The 20831-nt window shown below is 31.1% G+C and overlaps 1 protein-coding gene across 1 annotated transcript; it reads right to left on the reverse strand.

Annotated features, from left to right (window-relative positions):
- Positions 1-5695: 5695 nt before the first annotated feature.
- Positions 5696-19513, reverse strand: LOC129914038 (WD repeat-containing protein 20). Its single transcript, XM_055993071.1, has 4 exons — positions 18510-19513; positions 11856-12044; positions 9832-11793; positions 5696-8750 (listed from the first exon to the last, which is right to left on the reverse strand). The coding sequence occupies exons 1-4, from the start codon at positions 19053-19055 to the stop codon at positions 8691-8693; spliced, it is 2757 nt and encodes a 918-aa protein (XP_055849046.1). The 5' UTR covers positions 19056-19513; the 3' UTR covers positions 5696-8690.
- Positions 19514-20831: the final 1318 nt, after the last annotated feature.

Raw genomic sequence — 20831 nt, forward strand, 5'->3', positions numbered from 1 at the left:
AAGCACTTTTATGTTGCTTACTTGTAGATTATAAGAGCTGCCTCTATATAAATTTTTAAGAAATTTGGCTGATTTTAGAAGAAGAGCCGGCATGGAGGCCAAATGTTAGTTAAATACAATTTTTTTTATGTGACTTTTTTGAGAAAAACTAAAAATGCAGTTTTACTGCAATTACTTTGAATATTACGTATGAAAAATTTTATCAAAATCATTAGACCCATTTTTGAGAAAATTCCAATAACTCAATAATGATGTAAGGGAAGACCCGACATCAGCGATTTAAAAAAATGTGAAGACCATATTTCCACTATCCGTATTTTTTGGGAAAAACTAAAAACGCAGTTATGTTATAACTATGTACAGAATTACGTGTGTTAAATTAAATCAAAATGGTTAGAGCCGTTTTCGAGAAAATTGCAATAACTCGAAAATTTTATATGGGAGATATACGTTCTAAGCGGGATATTAGAAAACAAAAAAAAAAAAACCTTGGAAATTACAAAATAAACATCCATACCAAATTTCAAGAAAATCCGTCCACCCCTTTAGACTCTAGCTACTTGTACAGATGGACGCACGGACGCACCGACCGACGCACAGACCGACGGACGTCATGACGAAACCCACTTTTTTTTACTTCTCCATCATCGTAATGTTAGTTTTGATTAAAACCTCGAATTCTTTTTTTGACACGAAACCAATACTTGCCCTATAGAGCAAGTAAAAATGTACATTTTCAAAAATTTCCTCCAAATCCATCAAGTGAGACATCAAAAGAAATGTCTCTTTGAGCTCTATTCATAACTGAAAACGAAAAGTTTCTTCGAGGCCTGGTTGCTGAATTATTAACAATTAAAATATTTTTTCTGCAGCAGATATTTTCTGAGTTTTTGTATGTCGAAGGGCATCCAATTTTTTTTTTTAATAATGTTCTCCTTAGACAGGATGAGAAAATAAATGCATTTACTTCAAAAGATTGGGTTTTAAAAGAGTAGAAGTATTTCTTACAATCTTTGATGTCATTGTTTGAATGAATTAGAATATATTTTTATATTGAACGTCTTAGAAAAGTCGTGGGTATCTCAATTTTTTCTTAGAATAGTTCCATAATCATGTAGGTAAAGATAAATTGAACTAGTGTGTAGAATTAATGTTAAATTTGACTTTATTGGTGAGTTAGCTCTGAACAAAACTAACAAATGATTTGGATTTTACTAAAAGTCGGCTAAAAACCGACTCGGTGAGCACCCCGAGGATAACCTAGTCACCCAACTTGATAAATTAAGACTAATCATATTTTTATTTATATTTAACGAAGAAGTAATTGCAAAAAGTATCCTTTTATTTTTATACATTTATACAGTGGTAGCAAAGTTTATATCAATTTTCAAAGTTTAAATTTAAAAAGTCACTGAGGCGTATGCGTAACTTTTTGTTTTAACAAATTTTCCTAATTTAGTTATTTTTGGTACCAGGGGGTCTTTTACGTAATACGAAACGAGCGGCAAGTCAACGATACTGAAGTAAACGATAGTCACGACGAAGAGCGATTAAGTCGTTTGGCCAAACTAAACCAAAAAAAATATTTTTTTGAGGCTCACATTCTAGCAGCAAACGCAATAATATTATGACAGCTAAACGAAAACGAAAGATAAACGATAGGTAAATAGCAGTCGTAAAGATTAACGAGTATCATTGAAGTAAAACGATTATCGTAATACGTAGTCGCATTTCAACAAAAACGAAGTAGTTTCAACGATAATCGTTTTACAAAATAGGGCCCCAGTCTGTTCCCATCTTCTACTTGTGTTTTGCATTTAAAAAGTGTTTTTTTTTTTCATCAAATAATACGTAAAATATGAAATTTTGACTGTATAATGGTGTTCCAGACTCCTTTGCATCTTTCGTAGTTTTCCTTCTGAGAGAATTCTCTCTTAACTCTCAGAAATTTGACAGACTTCCTAATCACAAAAAGAATGGAATAGACTTTATAATTTCGCAATTTATGTGTTTGTTCGTATGGAATTTTTAGGGAGACGAACAATCGGAGAATATCAGATCTTTTATTATTTGTTCTTATTAATTTGCTTTTAAAAATTAATTTTTCAGAAAAAAAAAAATCCTTTTCCGTTAATGTGAAAAAGCTATGTAACTTTTTGCTACTTTCGCATCTGTTCGAATGTTAATTTCAATTGTACTTCCTAGTCAAACTGCATATCTTTAATGAATAAAACCAATCTAAATCGTCCAAATAAAACCCGATAAAAGATTTGGCATGACTGGAGCTGTATAATTTTCATTTTTTACAGAATTACACAGATCCATTTTTTGGGAATTCGAGTTGAGCCCCTGTTTTATTTCAATAATACATCATTGTACGTAAACTTTTTTGAATGACTGTATGCCCTAAGTTACCATTTTTGTTGATCAGTCAGTCACACTTTTGAGAAAAATCATGCAATTCTAGATATGCGATGCTTTGATAATTTTTTTTCTTTGGCTATATTTTCAAAATAAATAAAGAAAAAAATCCTTCTCAAATAGCTAAAACACTGAATTGTCATGAATGTATAATGCAATTAATTTAGATAGAGCATTATAGAAATTTAAGCTTTGAAAAGAAATTGTGCAGGCCTACTCCTCGAAAAAATTCGATATGAGATTAAAGAACGATCACATGGAAATGCTAATGTGGGTCTGTTAAGTCATCTTGCATCATTAGGTTTGAACGTCTCAAGCAGGCTTATACAAAGGAAATTAAATGATGCTGAGTTATATGGACTGGTAAGAACAAAAATCCAATGCTACAAAAAAAAAAACATCCTGGACAAAAAAATGCATTCCGTACTTATCAGAACTATAACTGATTAAAACGATAATCGAAAACGGGATCGTCTTTGATTTGCTTTCCGTACTTCAATCGCTTTCGTCTAGTCTGTAATCATAAAATTGCAAATTTTGAGGTGCTTAATGAAGTACTTATTGGGTTGGGTTGAGGAAAATAAAATTGTGTATGCCAAAATAATTAAAAACACTGCATTTGGAATGAACAAAGAGGAAAATTTGTTTTTTTTTTTTTTTGGAATATAAGCCAAATGTGAAGGAAGGAACCTAAAAAAAATGTTATTTGCAATTTTTACTTGCTCAATAGGGGAAGTATTGGTTTCGTGTAAAAAAAAAAATTCGAGGTTTTAATCAAAACTAACATTACGATAATGGAGAAGCCCAAAAAAGTGGGTTTCGTCATGACGTCCGTCGGTCTGTGCGTCGGTGCGTCCGTGCGTCCATCTGTACAAGTAGCTACAGCCTAAACGAGTGGACGGATTTTCTTGAAATTTGGTATGGATGTTTTTTTCGTAATTTCCAAGGTTGTTTTTTTTTTTGTTTTTTAATATCTCGCTTAGAACGTATACTTCCCATACAAAATTTTCGAGTTATTGCAATTTTCTCGAAAACGGCTCTAACGATTTCGATTAAATTTAGCACACGTAATGCTGTATATAGTTCTAACATAACTGCGTTTTTAGTTTTTCTCAAAAAATACGTATAGTGGAAATATGGTCTTTACATTTTTTTAAATCGCGGATGTCGGCTCTTCCCGTACATCATTATGGAGTTATTGCAATTTTCTCAAAAATGGCTCTAAGGATTTTGATAAAATTTTGCATACGTAATATTCAAAGTAATTGCAGTAAAACTGCGTTTTTAGTTTTTTTCAAAAAAGTCAAGTAAAATAAAAAAAAATTTTATTTATCTAACATTTGGCCTCCATGCCGGCTCTTCCCCTACATCAACCAAATTTCTTAAAAATGTATATAGAGGCAGCTCTAATAACCTACAAGTAAGCTAACATAAAAAGGCTTTGAACTGCAAGAGCAAGTACGTGCGGCCCCAGTCGTGCATTTTATTTTTTTTATTTTTGTTCTTTCATAGCAAATAAACGTATCTATCGATAGACGACGTTTGTCGATAGTCGATCATCAAAAATGAATTTTTGGTTTTTTCGCTCGATCTTTTTCGTTTACAATTTTTCTATCGACTAAAATCAAGTTCATAACTCACAATAGCAAATAAACAGGAATTTGATGGCCTGAGTGTATTTTGCTGGCATGAATGGAACCATTCATTGGTGAGAATAGATGGTAAAACGGATTAATTGTCCTATCTTAATATGCTGCAGAGTTCAGTGACTCCAAACACGCATACAAAATTGTAAAATATTGGTTGTCAGACGAGCAATTTGATGTTTTTAACTGGCTAGAAAATTTATGGAATGATGTTTAGGTTAATGATTCAGATTTTGGCTATATCGGCCCAAAGACTGTTAAGTCTTTGGACCGAAATCAAAGAAAAGTGGTAGGTACTCTTCTCCGCAAAGTAGATGCGAGAAGTTAGTTGAAAGTTTAGCAAAGAGGTGCGAAGAAACCAACAAAGCGGTCACCCAAAAAAGTTCTAACTTGGCAGTACTGAATTTATTGGAAAATGTAAGAAATAATGTTTTTTAGGAATTTGTGCTATTTCTTTGCGTACAAGAATTAAGGTCGTATCTAAAAAATATTTTTTTTAATTGAATTGAATTTGAAATGAAGTAATATTTCACTTTATGTGCTTCACTAATAAAAGGGTGAAATCAATGAAGTGAAAATGATTTTATAAAAAAAAAATAAAAAATCCAAAAACTTTTGATTACCCTTACTATTTTTCATTTATTAATTTTTTTTGTTTAGTTTCTCTTCGTCATTTATTTATACTTTCCATTTCTTTTTTTTTTTGTAATTTAATTGCAATTAAATCAATATAACTTAGAATGTACATTTGTTTCCTAGTTTTATGTTTTTTTTTTCATCATTTTATTTATTTTTTTTTTAGTTTTTTTATTTAAACTAGATTTTATTTTTATTTTTGTATTTCAACATGATAAAATTATATAATATATTCTTATTTTCATATCATTTTTAATAATAAATCAACGTAAAACTAAATAATATACTTTGATATATATAATAATAGAGCAATAATAATCATATTAATATTATAATACATAATAAAATAATGAAATTAAAAAAAAAAGAAGAGGAACGCTTTAAACGAACCTTCTTTTTCATAAAATTAAATAAATAGAAAATTAAAACTTCATAAAAACAGATTGTTATTTCAAATACAATTAACATTTTTTTTTGTTGATGATCACTTGCACGTTGCTTTCATTTTGTGTTAAATTTTTTTTATTTTTTTGTTTTTTTTTTTAATAATAAAATGTGGAGGCTTGTCATTTAGATCAAAAGTATGTATGTTGTTTGTTTAATATAAATTATACAAGGTTATTTTTTTCTTAATATTTAACAATTTATATAAAATCGGAATTATTTGTTTCCCTGTTTTAAGATCTTATAAGGATTCTCATATACAAACAAATAAAAATCTTACTAAATTTTCCTTCTCTCTCTTTCTCTCAGACACAATCAAACAAACTTTTCTTATTGGTTAAATAAAAAATGCAAACAATTCAATTATCCTATTTAAAAAAAAAAAATAATAAAAATTAAAATTTAGTTGCACACAATATTTTTTTTATTCTTATACATATTAATATGTACAAATTTATTTAAAAACAAATCTTTGGTGTTTGTCAAAAAAAAAAAAAAAATCAATTTTGTCTAGTCGCCTCGCCATTAACCACTGCAGGATTATATCATTATTATTTGTTTTTTTTTTTTTTTTTATACAAAATAATAATAATAATTTTTTATTCAATTAATCAGAAGAGATTCTTAGAGCCAAATTATTTTTTTTTTTAATTATTTATTTTTTTGATCGGACTATCACAAACAAATATTATCTTACAGCCAATAAAAAAAAGATAATAAAAAACAATCTGCTGAGCTATGTTGTAATGCTTGACTCTTTACACATTTTTGCAAGGACGGATAGGTTTTTGTTTCGTTTTTAATTTCTTATGTTTTGTTAACCCTCGTTTAAATATAAAATTTTTGTTACAATACAACAACATTACGCATGACAACTAGATCATAATAAGGTATTTATTATAAATTGAGACATTGGATAGTAAAGACACTCAATCAAAGATCCGTAGCAATTACTAAAAGTAGACACAAGGGTTATGAGTTCAAAATCAAGAATGATTCTCTCGTCCTATCTTCGAAAATTTTTTTGAAATATAATTGGTACACCCTTATTTTAACGATGATTAGGAACTGTATTCTAAAAATGACGAAAACATTCTTCGACAAATCGAATGACATTTATGAACTTTCTTTTTAAAAAATAATAGTTAGAATCGGATGCAATTCAGAGAGCACGGCATATCGTCGGCTGAAAGTGTAAACCTGTTTACTTCTACCTGTTAAATTCACATAAAAATGATTTCGAAAATTGATTAAAAACACAAAAAGCTTCCAAATCTTATCAATTCTTATACATTTAATAGTCAGCACTATCGTGAGTTTCACGTGAACAAGATTCCACCCGGAAAAATTCAATTTCTTTTTTCCTTTATTGTGAGTTCCTGGAGAAAAGTTGTTCACGTTCTTCCTTTATTTTCGAGAAATTTGCGAGGTGTTCGACAGCTCTTATCTCACTTAAATTTTGGTGCCGAACAAGAAACAAGTTTAGCGGACAATGTAAATTCCCTTTGGATGAAACTCATGATCGCTTTTGAAATTCCGAGCGAAACATTCCACGTGAAACTCACGATAGGGCTGAATATGAAATCTAAAAAATAACACTATATTGTTTTGAATTTCCAACATATTGAAATATATTATTTTTTAATAATTTTGTTACAAGTGTTAAAGTGGGGTTAGCAGTTTTTCACACTCAGCCGACGATATTCTTAACGAAAGTTGAAAGAATCACGCATATAGGCATTTTGGATAGTCCCATAAGACTTGTGTGTGTTCGCTTACTCGCACACATGCCATTTTTACACAAGTCTATGCGAGCTTATTTCTTTTATAGTTGGGGCAGAGGATTCGTTCGTTAATTTTTCTGCTCGTGCCCTTCTCAAAATTTAAGACGAAAACTATATTTGGGAAACTTTATTTCCAATGATTCTTGTGATTTTATCCGTGTTTTATTGTTTACTCAGTACTTAGCTTAGTAAAAGTATGGTAAACAACAACAAATGATTTCTAAGGATTAACAAAAATATTCGTTTTGATGTTGTTTACAGAGAAAATTCTTTTTCTTAATTTATACATTTTTTGTGAACATAATATTTTGTTAACATTTTATTAAAATTGTAATGTTCTAGAAGAAATCATGTAGGAGTATTGTCTTTTTCCCTTTCGACTTGGCAAACAATCTTGTTTGCTTTGCATTTTGATTTCCTATTTTTATTCAACCTTGACAAAAGTCAAAAGAGATAGCTGACACCCTAGTAGACTTTATTTTGCAAGAGTCAATGAGAAAGCTATTTTAAAAGTGGGCCACGCTTTTACTCACAACAACAACGTGTCGAGAGCTGCTTAAAAAAGGCTGTTTCGTCGGTTGTTTTGATATTGTTTTCCGGGTAGCAAATTGATACCGGATTAAAAAAGTCAACAATTTGTGGGATTGTAGATTCGTTCTTTTTTCGAAACGACTATGAATCCGCAAAATATATTCGAATACGGAATTCGGAGCAACTAAAAATCGAAAACGGGAGAAAATAAAATTCGAATAGAAATTAGAACAGCCGTGTATATTAAGCAATGGATTAACATGGATAGAACACTCAGGAGTCCAATTGTAAACAGTCGCCGTAAAAATGGAGTAATTTTAAAATTTGATATCATCACGACTATGTAAAGCGCTAGAAGTTTTATATAAGGTGACCTGGAAGGACATCAGGTTTTTAAGAAAAACTGTGACCTCTCCAATTCCAAATTGCTCAGAATCCATAGAAGAACAAATTTGAAGCAGAGGCAACTCAGAATTCAATATGTGGGTTATGCTTTTAGATAGATAAGAGACCATATGGGCCATGGGAATGGGTAGTTGATGTTCATTTTCTTCTATGCCTAGCAATTGCTCTCTTTTCAATTATTATGTTCACATAATAAAATCGCAGAAGACAAGAATTAATTTACGTTTCATATTTTTCATTTAAAATGAAATTTTACATTCATTTGTTTGATTCATTTACTATAATGTTAATATAATAACAATAACAATGTGGTTTGATAACATAATAGGCTAGTTTGTTCGGGATTTTTTTTTAAGATTTGAAGTAATGTTAAATTTAAATAAAAAAAGAAAAACAAACAAAAATTAAAAAGACATTTTCGCATTCAAATAGTTTACTATTTCACTTATCTTTCTTTTTTTGTTTTGTTTGTTAATTTATAATGTACTACTATTGAATTCGTCGCCATTTTTTAGCTATTAAGCTGTTTTTTGTTTGTTTCATTTGTTATATTTTGTATTAATTTTTTTTAATAATTTTTTTATCAGTTCCTTGCTTACATGTGTAATACCAATCCTCTGCAGGTTAAGTAGCGTTGGATTCTTAGTTTACATTTTTTTGTTTGTTTTCAAAGTCTTCTTATGAATAAAATTGTTTACTTTGAGTTTGCTGTTTGTTATATAACCGTGCTGATTATTTATATATATTATTATTATTATTAATTAATAGTATTATTATTTTTATCAGATTTTCGTGACAAATTGTATTTATTTATTTTATTAAACTATACTACTGTACCTCCTGGAGGTGCACTGGGACTAGGCGACATATGTTGAGGAACATTCTGAAATTATAAATATATATAAAAATAAAATTATTTAATTCGGGAAGAAATAGACAATAACGACACGAATGATTAAATGGACACATAGGATTAAATACAACGATGACTAATATAAAATAAAATGGAACTTCACATAAATAACGCAATAGGCTAGTTTTGATATCAAGGGGTACGGTAGTGCCCAGTCAAGTTCTCTAGCAACTTTGGCACTACACCCTTTACCCTTATTTAAAGGAAACAACTCAGGCCATTTTCGACCCCCCTCTAACTTCCATGCCAAAGATGTCAGAAATTTCAAACTCGCTTCATAAACCAAGTAAAACCAAGCTCCTCACAATTACGATGAGTAGTTTCTGAGATACAGGGCCTCAAAATCGGTAATTTAAAGAAAAATTGTCAAGATAACAATTAAAATTCTATTTATACAAATTTAAAGCCAAGCTTTAGAACTTGATACACTTTTACATTTCAGTACTTTTTTTGCCAGTTTAATTTCAACAAAAGAGAACTTTACTCTTTTTTTAACAGTAATGTTCAAATTCAATGCTCTGACATTTCTCATAAGCCTGAATACCTCAGTCTTGGTGTTGTGACAAATTTAACTTAAATAATATATAGGTAGGCTAATATAATTTTCACTGCACGTGTGAAAAATAATATTCGTCTAATGGAATCTAAAAGCATAGAGTTGGCAACATACTAGCTCACGAGAAGTTTAACTTTTTCAAACGAGCTAACGAAATATGTTTATTACAAATGACTAAAAGTTTCTAGCCTTTGGAACATCGTAGCATTTTTCGCCTTAAGTTTTGGTCATGTTATACATTGGTTTGGTGGGGGCGATACCAAATGGCATTAAGAGAAGATCAGCTTCCTTGAAAAAAGTATAACCTCATCGCATATCCACATTTTCTATGACAGAAGTAACTTTAATCCAACCTATCCTTCTGACTTCAATGTGTGTGAAACATAACGGTACAGAGTCATACAAATTTATTGAATTCTCTTTTTATATTATCCAACAGCTTTCTCTTTTATTATGCTAAAATAAAAAAATATATGTAAATTATTATTCTCTTACCGATGAATATGCTGGCCTCGCCCAAGTATAAATGAATCCATCCTGACAAGCCGTTAAAAAACAGTCTTCTCGAAATATCAGTGCCGTCAAACGTTCATGAGCGATCTTCTTACACACCAGCGGCTCCAACAGTGGACATTCATCAAACCTTGGACACGATTGCGTACCGATGAGTTTCATTGGATCATACGATGTAACAATCGCTCCAGTCGGCGATTGAAGTGTTGAAGACTTTGATCCTAATTTCAAAGTACCGCCAATGCCAATCCCATTATTACCATCAACTGAATTACACCCACTACTATTTGGTGCTGTCATAAAAGATGACTGGTGATTACTAGTGCTGCTGCTATTATTTCCACTCACATATGACTTGAACAATTTTCGATGACTATTATGTCGTCCACCACCACCACCACCAGGATGATTCTGATGATTGTAGTGGTTATTAGATTGACTGTTATCAAAAACCGTTGTCGTCGATGTCGACGATGAGGTCGACGAGGATGAAGACTTCTTTTCATTGCTGAAAAAGTTCGATACTCGTTGTGTTAAAGTGCTTAGCGTTGATAGATTTGAATCCGCCGACTTGGTTGACGAACTGCCGGACGATGATTTCGTATTGATGTTATTACCCATGCCAACACTGCTGCTATTGCTGCTGCCCACATCGATTAGATCGGATGTGGTTGCACTAATGCAGTTGGGAAATTTCAATGGGTTACTAGATGCTTTACTATTACTACTATTACTACAATTTGATTTGTTTGCTATAACTATGTCGGCTGCATTGCCAATATTTATCGCCGATGATCCAGGAATAGCTGCTGCTGTATCGTTTGCTGGGGATGCTGTCGATGACGACGATAACGTACAATTCGCTGTTGAGAATTTACCCGAACTGCTATTACTACTATGCTTACTGCTACAATTACTGCTATCATGCTCCTTGGTGATATTGGAATTGGGATTGCTGCCATTGGTGACATTAGAAGTGGATGTCATTGCAACTGGCTTGATAAGTTTAATGTCATGTATGTCTCCATTTAGATGCGCACTGGTATTGTTACCAATTGCTGTGGTGAAACCGCTTGTATTGGTGGCAGTTTCATTCAAATTCGTGCTGTTGACTCGCTGCCGGAGCGTCAACGGATGCCGGAGAACGTCTTCGGTTATATCCCAAAGGCACAATTGTGTGTCTTGACTGACCGAACCTAGACGATAGCTAATGGCTAGTTTGTCGGGGGCTAAACTTTCTCGGAATGAATTCGGCCGATGTCTTGAATTGGGTGTGGAATTCTTTTCTGCACCAGCAACGCCAGTAGTGCAGTCAAAACCATGGTTGGAGTCACTACCACTGCCATATCGGTGGTTACTGTACTCACTGACCTGATTTTCATCATCGGAGAAATCTCCACCATCCCAGTTGGAGTAACATGTTGTGTAAGGATCAAATGCCACTACAGACACCCACGATCGATGGCCCTGTCCACGTGCTACAACGCGGCGCTCATGCAATGACCACACAGTTACCAAATCATCCTCACCACCGACGACGATGTATTTTCCATCTGGTGACCAGCATACGCAAAGGAAACCCCCGAAATAGGATCGAGCAATACCAAGCAATTCCATTGTGTCATAGTGAAAGACTCGCAGAAAGCCATCCTGCGAGACAATAGCAAGATTCGAGCCACATGGTGAGAAACAAAACTCATTTATGCTGCAATTCTCAGTGCCGAATACCCATTTGTAGAGAGGATTACGAGTGGACTTGGATTTGCAGGTGAGAATCGTAAAACCATCGCCCATTTTAAAAGGCTGGTAATTTGGCGAAGTTGGCGTGCAGGGTAATTCTTCATTATATAAATAAAGATGACCCGATGCATGAGATGCTAAGAATAGGTTTGGCGAACGCGGTAGCCACTTTAAGCAGGTTACTTTTGTTTTGTCAATAAGGCGCTGAAAATGGATAAAAGGAATATTTCAATTATTGTTTTGATTTTTAAGTTTTTAGTTTATACCTCTTCATTGTAGATTTTTCTTAGTTCACGTGGACCCGGCTGTGGTTGTACAAGTTGGATTTGACCTGTTGTGAATCCAACTAAGAGAGGCGCTCCACTTGGTGTAGCCGCATGTGCATTAAAGTCATGGCAACTTGGATTTGTACCTTTGTAGAACTTTTTATCAATTGGTTTGCTTAATTCGGAACCCTGTAATAAAAAGAACATAATAATTATTTGTAATTAAAAAAAAAGGATTAATAAGTTAATATTTTATTAAAAAAAATGAAAATTGTGTGAGTTTGCCAAAATCTCAAAAATGGTTCAATCAATTTACCTGCGCCTTTTTTAAATTGTTCAGAATTACGATGAAAAGGCAAAGTTTAGGGTATTAAACTTTTCCCTCTTTAGTTTGGGAAGTTTAAGGTTTAATCAATCTGTTTTGAAAAAAATTGATTTTTTAAAAAAGCTTATTCCAATTTTTAACGTCAAACTTTCTTCTGCCTATTGATCCGGCTGTGGGGTCACCGGTTTGAAATCAGAAATCGGCGGCAAGCCTCCCTGTTTTGTATTTTTCCTTTTGTGAGGCCAATTGAATACTACAGTACCTTGCCATATTATTAGGCCCAAGCGAAAAAAATACAATTTTTCTGTTCAGTTTTTGCTCAGTTTTTAAAGTTTTTGTCGAAATATGTTGAATTTTTTTGTCCCATTTACTTGCACATAGCATGTAGATACGTATTGACTTGAAAAAAGTTTAAAAATTCATACTTTTTGATAAAAATAACGTACAAAAGGGGATAAGCTCCAAAAAACGTACCCTGTGGAATTCACGCCCGGATAATTACCAGACCGGTCCAATACTTAATTTCTTGTACCGAGGAATAACGTGACATTCTTAACTTTATGGCAAGGACCCAATCTAAAATAAAAAGTCTCAAATAACTTCCAAAAATTGAAATAAGAAATATTGTATAGATATTTGGCTTATACCCCTGACACACTGCTAGTATAAAAACTATACTACGCTAAAAACTCTAGTATATGTACCATGGTACTTTATTCTTTTACCCCTATTTACCCTATTTAATGATTGAAATTTAAAAAAAAAACTAAAAGGATTACCGTACATTTGCTGAAATATTTTTGACCTAATTCAATAGCTTAACCTTTAACCCTTTAACATTAACCTAAAATTTTCTACGGGGTCATTCCCCATTCCCCATATCATTTAGACGCTGCTATGGTTTGATTTCGTCGTTGTCGAAAGTATCGTCGCAAACGATTGGTTTTTTTTTTTGCTTCCAGTAACTCGATTATCATAATGAAAACGATTTTTCTTAGATGATTATTGGACGATAACTAAATAGGTATCGTGAATGAATTCTTGTGAATTTTATCTATGAACGATAAAAGAACAATAAAAAAAAAATTGCAATATTACATTCAAATATTTTTTCGTTCAGTGTATTATAAATTTCATCATCTTGCATTTTCGGCTACCACAACCACGAATGAATAAATTTTACAAATTTCTTTTTTTTTAATTTTCTACAATAATTGACTTAATACATTTAAAATTTTTCAGAGCTGTTGCAGTTTTTCTTTGAAAAAATATTGAAATTCGTTTTTCGATGCAAAATGTAAAAAAAAATATTTTATGAAAAATTTTAAAAACCTGTGGTATAAAAAAATCTATAGGAGTAGGTGGCCAACTCATCAATTTTATAAAAATGGATTAACAGCTCTTATTACAGCTAGAAGGCAATACAAAATACTAATCCAATAAAATGCACTCAGTTTCGACTTAAATATTAATTTTCTAAAGGCCATTTGCTTAATCGAAACTTAAATAATTTACGTTGAACATAAACTCTTATTCTATTTCGATTCAGCAAACGGGTCTAGGACTAGTCCTAGTCCAATGTCCAAACGTCCTGAAGTTATTAAAATGATTTGAAAATAAAGAAAATAAAGAAAACAAAATTCTATAAGCTTCAATGCATCTTAACTGCATAGAAATTCATAACTGTCTTAACATAAAGCAAGGCGAAGATTTCATAAATTTTCTCGTGAATGTAACTTATTTTTTTTAAGTCGGAAGATTTGATCTCATTTCAATGAAATGTTTTAATACTTTTGTCTAAATTATATGCATAATTAGTTAACAACTACAAATTATAGCCAATATTACTGTTATCAGAAAATTACAATGCAATGCATCAAACAGTTAGATAGATATCTACCCTTATCATTATCAGTGTCAACAGAAAATAAAGCAAACAATTTATAATTTGCATGCACTTCAGATTCAAAAAAATATAAACAGAATGGCCGCATACAAAACGTGTGCACATCAGTTTCCTCTATTCGCCACCACTTTTCTTATCAGTACTTGATCTTTATAGTTAGTTAAATAGACCATCATCATTTAACTATAAATGGTGCGCCACCTTGATTTTTTTTTTTTGTATTAAATTTGCCACATTTACAACTAAGTAGATTAATTTGTTTAACCCTCCTAAGCTCCATCATAACAAAAAAAAAAAAAAAAATAAAAAAGCAAATATCATTCGTCGTCACAATAAAAATGAGGTATGATAGAGTGGAGATGAATAGTAATAGAAACAACTGTTCAACAGTTACAAATTCAACTCATACTTCCTGTGTTCTGATTTAGAATTTTTTTCAGACGAAACAACAATCGACTCGTCACTACCCTAATTGCCATTTAAACTAGGAGAATATCAACAACAAAAAAAAATGTACGACTGGGTCGCACGTACTTGCTCTTATGGTATATGAAGCCCTTATCTTAAAGGTTTATATGAGAATAAGTTAGGGAATATTATGATTTGATTTTATTAAAGCATATTTTTAATAATTAAAAAATATAAATAAAATCTGTTTTTATAATTAATAAAACACGGTTTTTAATGGTTTTGACCGCAAAATGAAGTATTCCATCTGATTTTTTTGTATGAAAAGGAATTAAAAAAAAATATTTTGAAAATTGTTAGAGCCGTTTAAAAAAAATTATCTAAGATTTTTCAAAAACTAAAAAATGTATGCCATTTTGAAAAAAGAATTAATTTACACTTAAAAACGAAATTTCACAATTTTTCACCGACCTGTTTTCAAAAAATTGATTTTTCAAAAAAAAAAAAACAAAATTTTAATATTTTATAAACATCCAAAAATGTGTTTTTTTTTTATTTTCCAAAATTTTAACTTAACCTTTACTTAAATGCTTTTGTTTAAATATTACGAGATATTCAGAACCCAAAAAAAACCTTTCTTAGACAGGTACCTTTAATAACGGTACAAAAAATATTTTTTTTTATTTCAAAAAATGAAAGTGAAAATATAAGAAATTTAATGATGCTATTAAAATACTTATTATTATTTTTATTTTTTTTTATATACATACATATGTACTTCAATCTAAAAATTAAAAACTCAAAAAAATCCCGAGTCAATTATTCTGATGCATACCTACTGAGATTCTAACCCTAAAAATGTATTTACTAAGTAAATAGTGCTTAAATATTTGAAATTTGAAGTTATTGATTTTTCCTTTATAATATTTTAAATTTATATTTATATATTTTAAAAATAAATTTTGTGTTACAGCGTCACACCCATTGAAAAAATATGTCACACCCGTTACATTTTTGAATTGCTATAAAACCAAATATTTTTTTTTACTAATTTCATTGAAATATATGCTTTCTGAAAACATAATTAAATCTCCTTTCATATTGAATACGATATCCACGGATTTTCATTCAAAAATCTTCTTAAATTCAACGAAGCAGGCTGAATCGTTTTTATAACCTCACACCCGTTACATCTAGTCTTAAGAGTTTTCGACGTTGAAAGATAGGTTAAAAAAATGTTGTTTTGAACAAATATTAACAACTAAATAAATGAGGTTTTGAAGCTATTAAATACTTTATTTAGTGAATAGTAAACAACCCAGGAACAAAAAATGATGTATTTGTGTCACACCCGTTACAATGGAATTTCCGTTATATGGCAGGTACCGTTAGTTTAGGCCCTAAAAAAATTTTCAATTTCTCCTTTTTAGAAAATCACCAGTTTTGGGTGATTTGAAGAAAATCCCTTTACTAGTTTAGGCTGTAGCTCAAGGTATGTATATACAGACAGACAGAATTGCCGGTGGTCCGTTCTTTTATAAGAATAAAGTTGACATAATGAATGTTACATTTTGTCGATCTGTCGAAACAAAATTGTTTGAGATTGAATAAACAAGAAAGAACTACATAATTTGGTACTGAAATAATTCTTTCAAATTGAATTGTACGCAAATTGAAACAAAAATATGCATAAAATAATTTCAAATATGAAATCAAACAAATAATTTTCTTTTCAAATCTTCCATTGAAACTCAAGTCCAGAAGCCATTGGCGTAGCTAGTATGGGTGGCAACCGGGGCGTTATATGGTGTCACCCCAGAATGAAAAACAGTAAAATAAATGAAATTCCATTATTCTATATAACTATGATTTTTTACTTGCTCTTTAACATAGGCAAACTTCGAAATCGCAAAAATTCGAACTGCCATGCAATCGATTTTATATTTTAATTTTTTTTTTAAATTAAGAAATAAAAAATTTATTATTTTTTTTTTTGAAAATCTGTATTTATAACTGAAAAAAAAATCCCTAACAATTTTGAACATTTTTTTTCGAACAATTTTTTGTCATTAAATTGAATACTTGGTTTGGAGTTTAAAACCAGACTAAAGGATGTTTTTTTACTTTTAAAAGCAAATTTTTTGTTTTAATGAATGAATGAAAAAATTTTATTGAGGCTTAAATAACAAAAAATAAAGTGTTTTTTTTTTTTACAAAAATTCTTAAATTTAGGGCCAATTTATTGAGCCTCCATTAAATTTTGAAATTTGTCGTTTTAGTTAAAAGCTTTATTAATCTGTTGACGTCTTTAAGCTTCCATCATTAAAAATTCATTTAATTCACTCTGCTTTAGTTAAAGTCTTTACTTTTAATGGAAACTTTAAATTTAAAACTCCATTAAAAATAAGCCAAAATTACCAATTACCAAACGTTGGTATTATAAAATTGATTGAACACATTTTCACCATCCCATTTTTCCATACTCATGCATGTTTTATTCATTTTTAATTGGTTAACTGACACTAAAGCGACTTTTAAATTTAATGCTCAGTTAGTTAATGATGCCAAACTTCAAAAAAATCCTTAAAAGAGACTGAATTAAATGAATTTGGTTTTTAATTTTAAAATTCCCTTTTTTAATGGCGATTTAAGTTTAATGGAGAGTCAATAAATTGGGCCTTAATGAAATTTATAGAAATTAAATTGAAAATATAACATAAGGTCTAGTACGCAGATCGAGCTAATTATTTTCTCCAGTTTTTTTTTCTGTGTGCTTAATTATGTCAGATACAAAACGATGTTGTGACGCCACATTGTTACATTTTCTAATTTGTTTATCATTCATGAACGATGAAAGTTAACTATAGTTAGCAATAGTTATGTTCCCGGAATAACTTTTTTTAAATTTTGTTCACGAAAAAAATATAAAAATCTTGAGAAAAAGTTTTCATATTTTCTAATTAAACACCAAAACGAAAAAATAATGATTGTACTTATAACAACATTGTATAAGGAATGTTTTGAGCTGAGAGTACAAAAGTTGAAGTCCATTTTTTAGTAAAAAAAAAAACTAAAAGATAAAAATGCACGTAAACACCAATGTGTTTTACCAAAAAAGTCTTATTAAACTAGTATTTAGATTGGAAAAGCAAACTTTCTGATTAAAAACATGTTTATATATTCCATAGATTGAAGAACCATTATAATCATTCTCTTTCAGTGTTACCGTTATTTAATTTTGTAGCTCTAATTTTAGGGCTAATTGAAATGAAAAATTGAGAAAACCCTCACAAGGATTTGCATTTTTTTTTGTAACTAAATATTAACTTTTATAGGTACAGATATTAAATTTGTTGTTGGTCGTAGTACTCATAATGCAATAGCTCATGCACTAATTTTCAAATTTTGATTATTGCAACAAAAAATAAAAAATATATAATAGGTGGTTTCATGCTGAAACCACTAGGAAGCAAAGGGTTAACATCGGCAAATAAAAGAACGCACCACTTTTTTGGCATTCTCCATTATCGTAATGACGAGATTGTTATCTCGAGTTCGATTTTTTTTACAAATCCTAAACTTGCCCTATAGTAAAAATAATAGATAAACAGAAACACATATAAAAATGTGCTTTTGCCTTCTTCCTCTCCAAGCTTACTTTCAACAGCCTCCTCATAATAGGCGGCGGCAACGGCAACGGTGAGCTACATCATTTATGACGATGACGGCCCACAAACAAACAAACAAACAAATTTATCAATTAGCAGCAAATCGTTCGTAACCCGTCGGTCGTTTGTCACCGCGCCTCCTCCGTTCCAGCTACCAACTGAAATACTTAACGTATCACCGCCCGTAGCACTACCCTATTCATCTACTCTACATACCAACAAAACATCTTATCTTTACCCTGCTATTGCGTAAGAGGCCCAATTTATTAAGAGTGTTTTAATGTATCCCATGCGACTACATCTGTCATAATATTTGCAAAAAAAAAAACAATTAATTGTATTCTTACCTTTTTAACACCACGAAATGCATAAACATACAATTCCCTTCCAAAATTAAAACAAATCCGATCGCCGCCAAACATATTTCCACCGCCACCAATTCCATTATGGTCACCGCCATTCATATGAATGCCAGAGATTCCAGCGCCAAGACGTGAATCAATTGATGAAGATGACAATCCTCCACCGCCGCCGCCAGGAATTCCTCCTCCAATAGAATTCGAATAACTATTCTGTCGATCGTTATTATCTGAATTGTTATTAGAAGAAGATGATAACGAAGTTACAGCTGTCGCCGCCACCGTCGCTGGATTGGCGGAGGAGGAACTATTGACAATGGCGCTAGCATTTGTCGTAGATGATAAAGGACCATTTGTAGGATTTGGCAATGAAACAATCGACACACGAACTTGCGGTGAACTTTGACTATTTGTATAACCAACTCGATTTGGTCGTGAATATTCGGATAAAGTCATTAGGCGATAGGTGCCTTCTCTAGTGACAAATTGAGTTTTCAAATCATCCTTAACATTTGGATCTAATTGGTTAGCCATATTATTGACGTTGTTTTTGTGTTTTTGATTGTGATTGTGTTGTGTTGGGGTTGTTTCTTCTCGTTGTGTTGCTGTTATTTTTCTGGCTAAATGTCGTCCTCCTTGTCGTCTTTAATAAAGTTCGATGATATAAATAATAAATAAAAATGTAGTAATAATTGCAAATTCTGTAGTTGTTTTCACTTTGTGACAAATACATTAGAGATTTTGCAATTTTTTTTTTTTTTGTTGTTTTTGTATATTATTTTTGTTAGACAACGATTGATATTATATCCGCCGATAATTAATATATTTTTATAAGATTATATTAATAATTTAATAGGCATTTTCCGAATTTGGTTGTTTTTAGTTTTTTTTTTTTTTTATAAATTTATTATATTTTTCTTTTTCGCTGTGGAGAGGAATATGAAAAAATTTTTTCCACTTTTCAACTTTTTTCACAACTTGACGGGTTTTTGACGGAATTCATTTTCATAAATTTTTTTTTTGAAAATGAATATAGAGTGAAGTTGAATGTGATTCTTATTGGAATAGTTCATCGGGATTTGCTTTGGATGGTAAACAGGGATGTGATGTGAGTTTATACGAATTGTGAGGAGGTTTCTCATATTAAGCATAGTACACACTTGAGTGAGTTTCTTTATTTCTGCCCAACACCGCCAAGAATGTGAAATGGGTGGAAACGAAGCCCCCTCTATAATGCTTTACAGAAGCAACAATTGCATTTGTAAAGCTTTATAGAATCAAAATTGTTTGTCGGGCCTTAATACGATTTTGTTTATCATTGCTCAGTTCTCCAGTATACACCAAAGTAAATTATTATACAAAATAAATTTAATCAATTTAAAGTGTGTTTTTTTCTATTTATTTTTACATAAAATTTTGTAAAGCCTTAACTACATTTTAACTAATATTTTCACTTTTGTACTTTTTCAAAAAGTGGTGTATGTAGTTAAGCCTTAAGTCTGAAAGAAAATGAAACATGAATTCGCGAAACCAAAAACAACTTGACATAATAATGCTTTCATTCTGTTAAAACAATTATGGGTAAACGGATGCATTTTAAAATCGGAAAGAAACGGTTCGTTTGGTTTTGACATTAGCTTCCGTTCCCGTCCGTCTATTATAGTTGGACCTTTAGCCCCCCTGCAAACCAAACCTCAGTAGTTTAGGGGAAAATACAACCACCAACAAAGTCTACTTTGAGGATGTATGTGTTTGCTTATTTACCAAAATCTGTCCTCTAAAAAAATAGTAGTTTTGTTTCTCCTGAAAAAATAAACTCTTCTTTGGTAAATGGGAGGAAAAGAGCGCGATGTATGCAATTCACAAAGTTTTGTCTCTTTTGCACTCACGTTTGATTTGACTTTTCCTGCATTTTATATTTTCTAGTGAAACCAGTTAAACCTTGATAGCCACAGCAACATACTAGTTAAGGCTTGACCACACCGGAGGGTATGCGGTAGAGGTACGGGTAGCGGTAACGATATTTGTATGAAAAAAATTCCACATCTGAACGTTGATATGTCAGTTTGGATTTTTTTTCATACAAGTACCGTTACCTCTACCCGTACCGCTACCGCATACCCTCCGGTGTGGCCAAGCCTTTAAGCAAAAAAAAATTCTGTGTCCCATTTGGAGAACAAAAATGAAAAATAAAACAATTTAATTTGAAAAAAATAAATAATCTTCTCAGTGTGTTATTTCTGAAAACTATTTTCTCTAAACAATCTACCACACAAATTCTTCGGCACGTCACAAAAATTGATTTCCACC

The sequence above is a fragment of the Episyrphus balteatus genome, chromosome 3 (genome assembly GCF_945859705.1).
Source record: "Episyrphus balteatus chromosome 3, idEpiBalt1.1, whole genome shotgun sequence".
NCBI lineage: Eukaryota > Metazoa > Arthropoda > Insecta > Diptera > Syrphidae > Episyrphus > Episyrphus balteatus.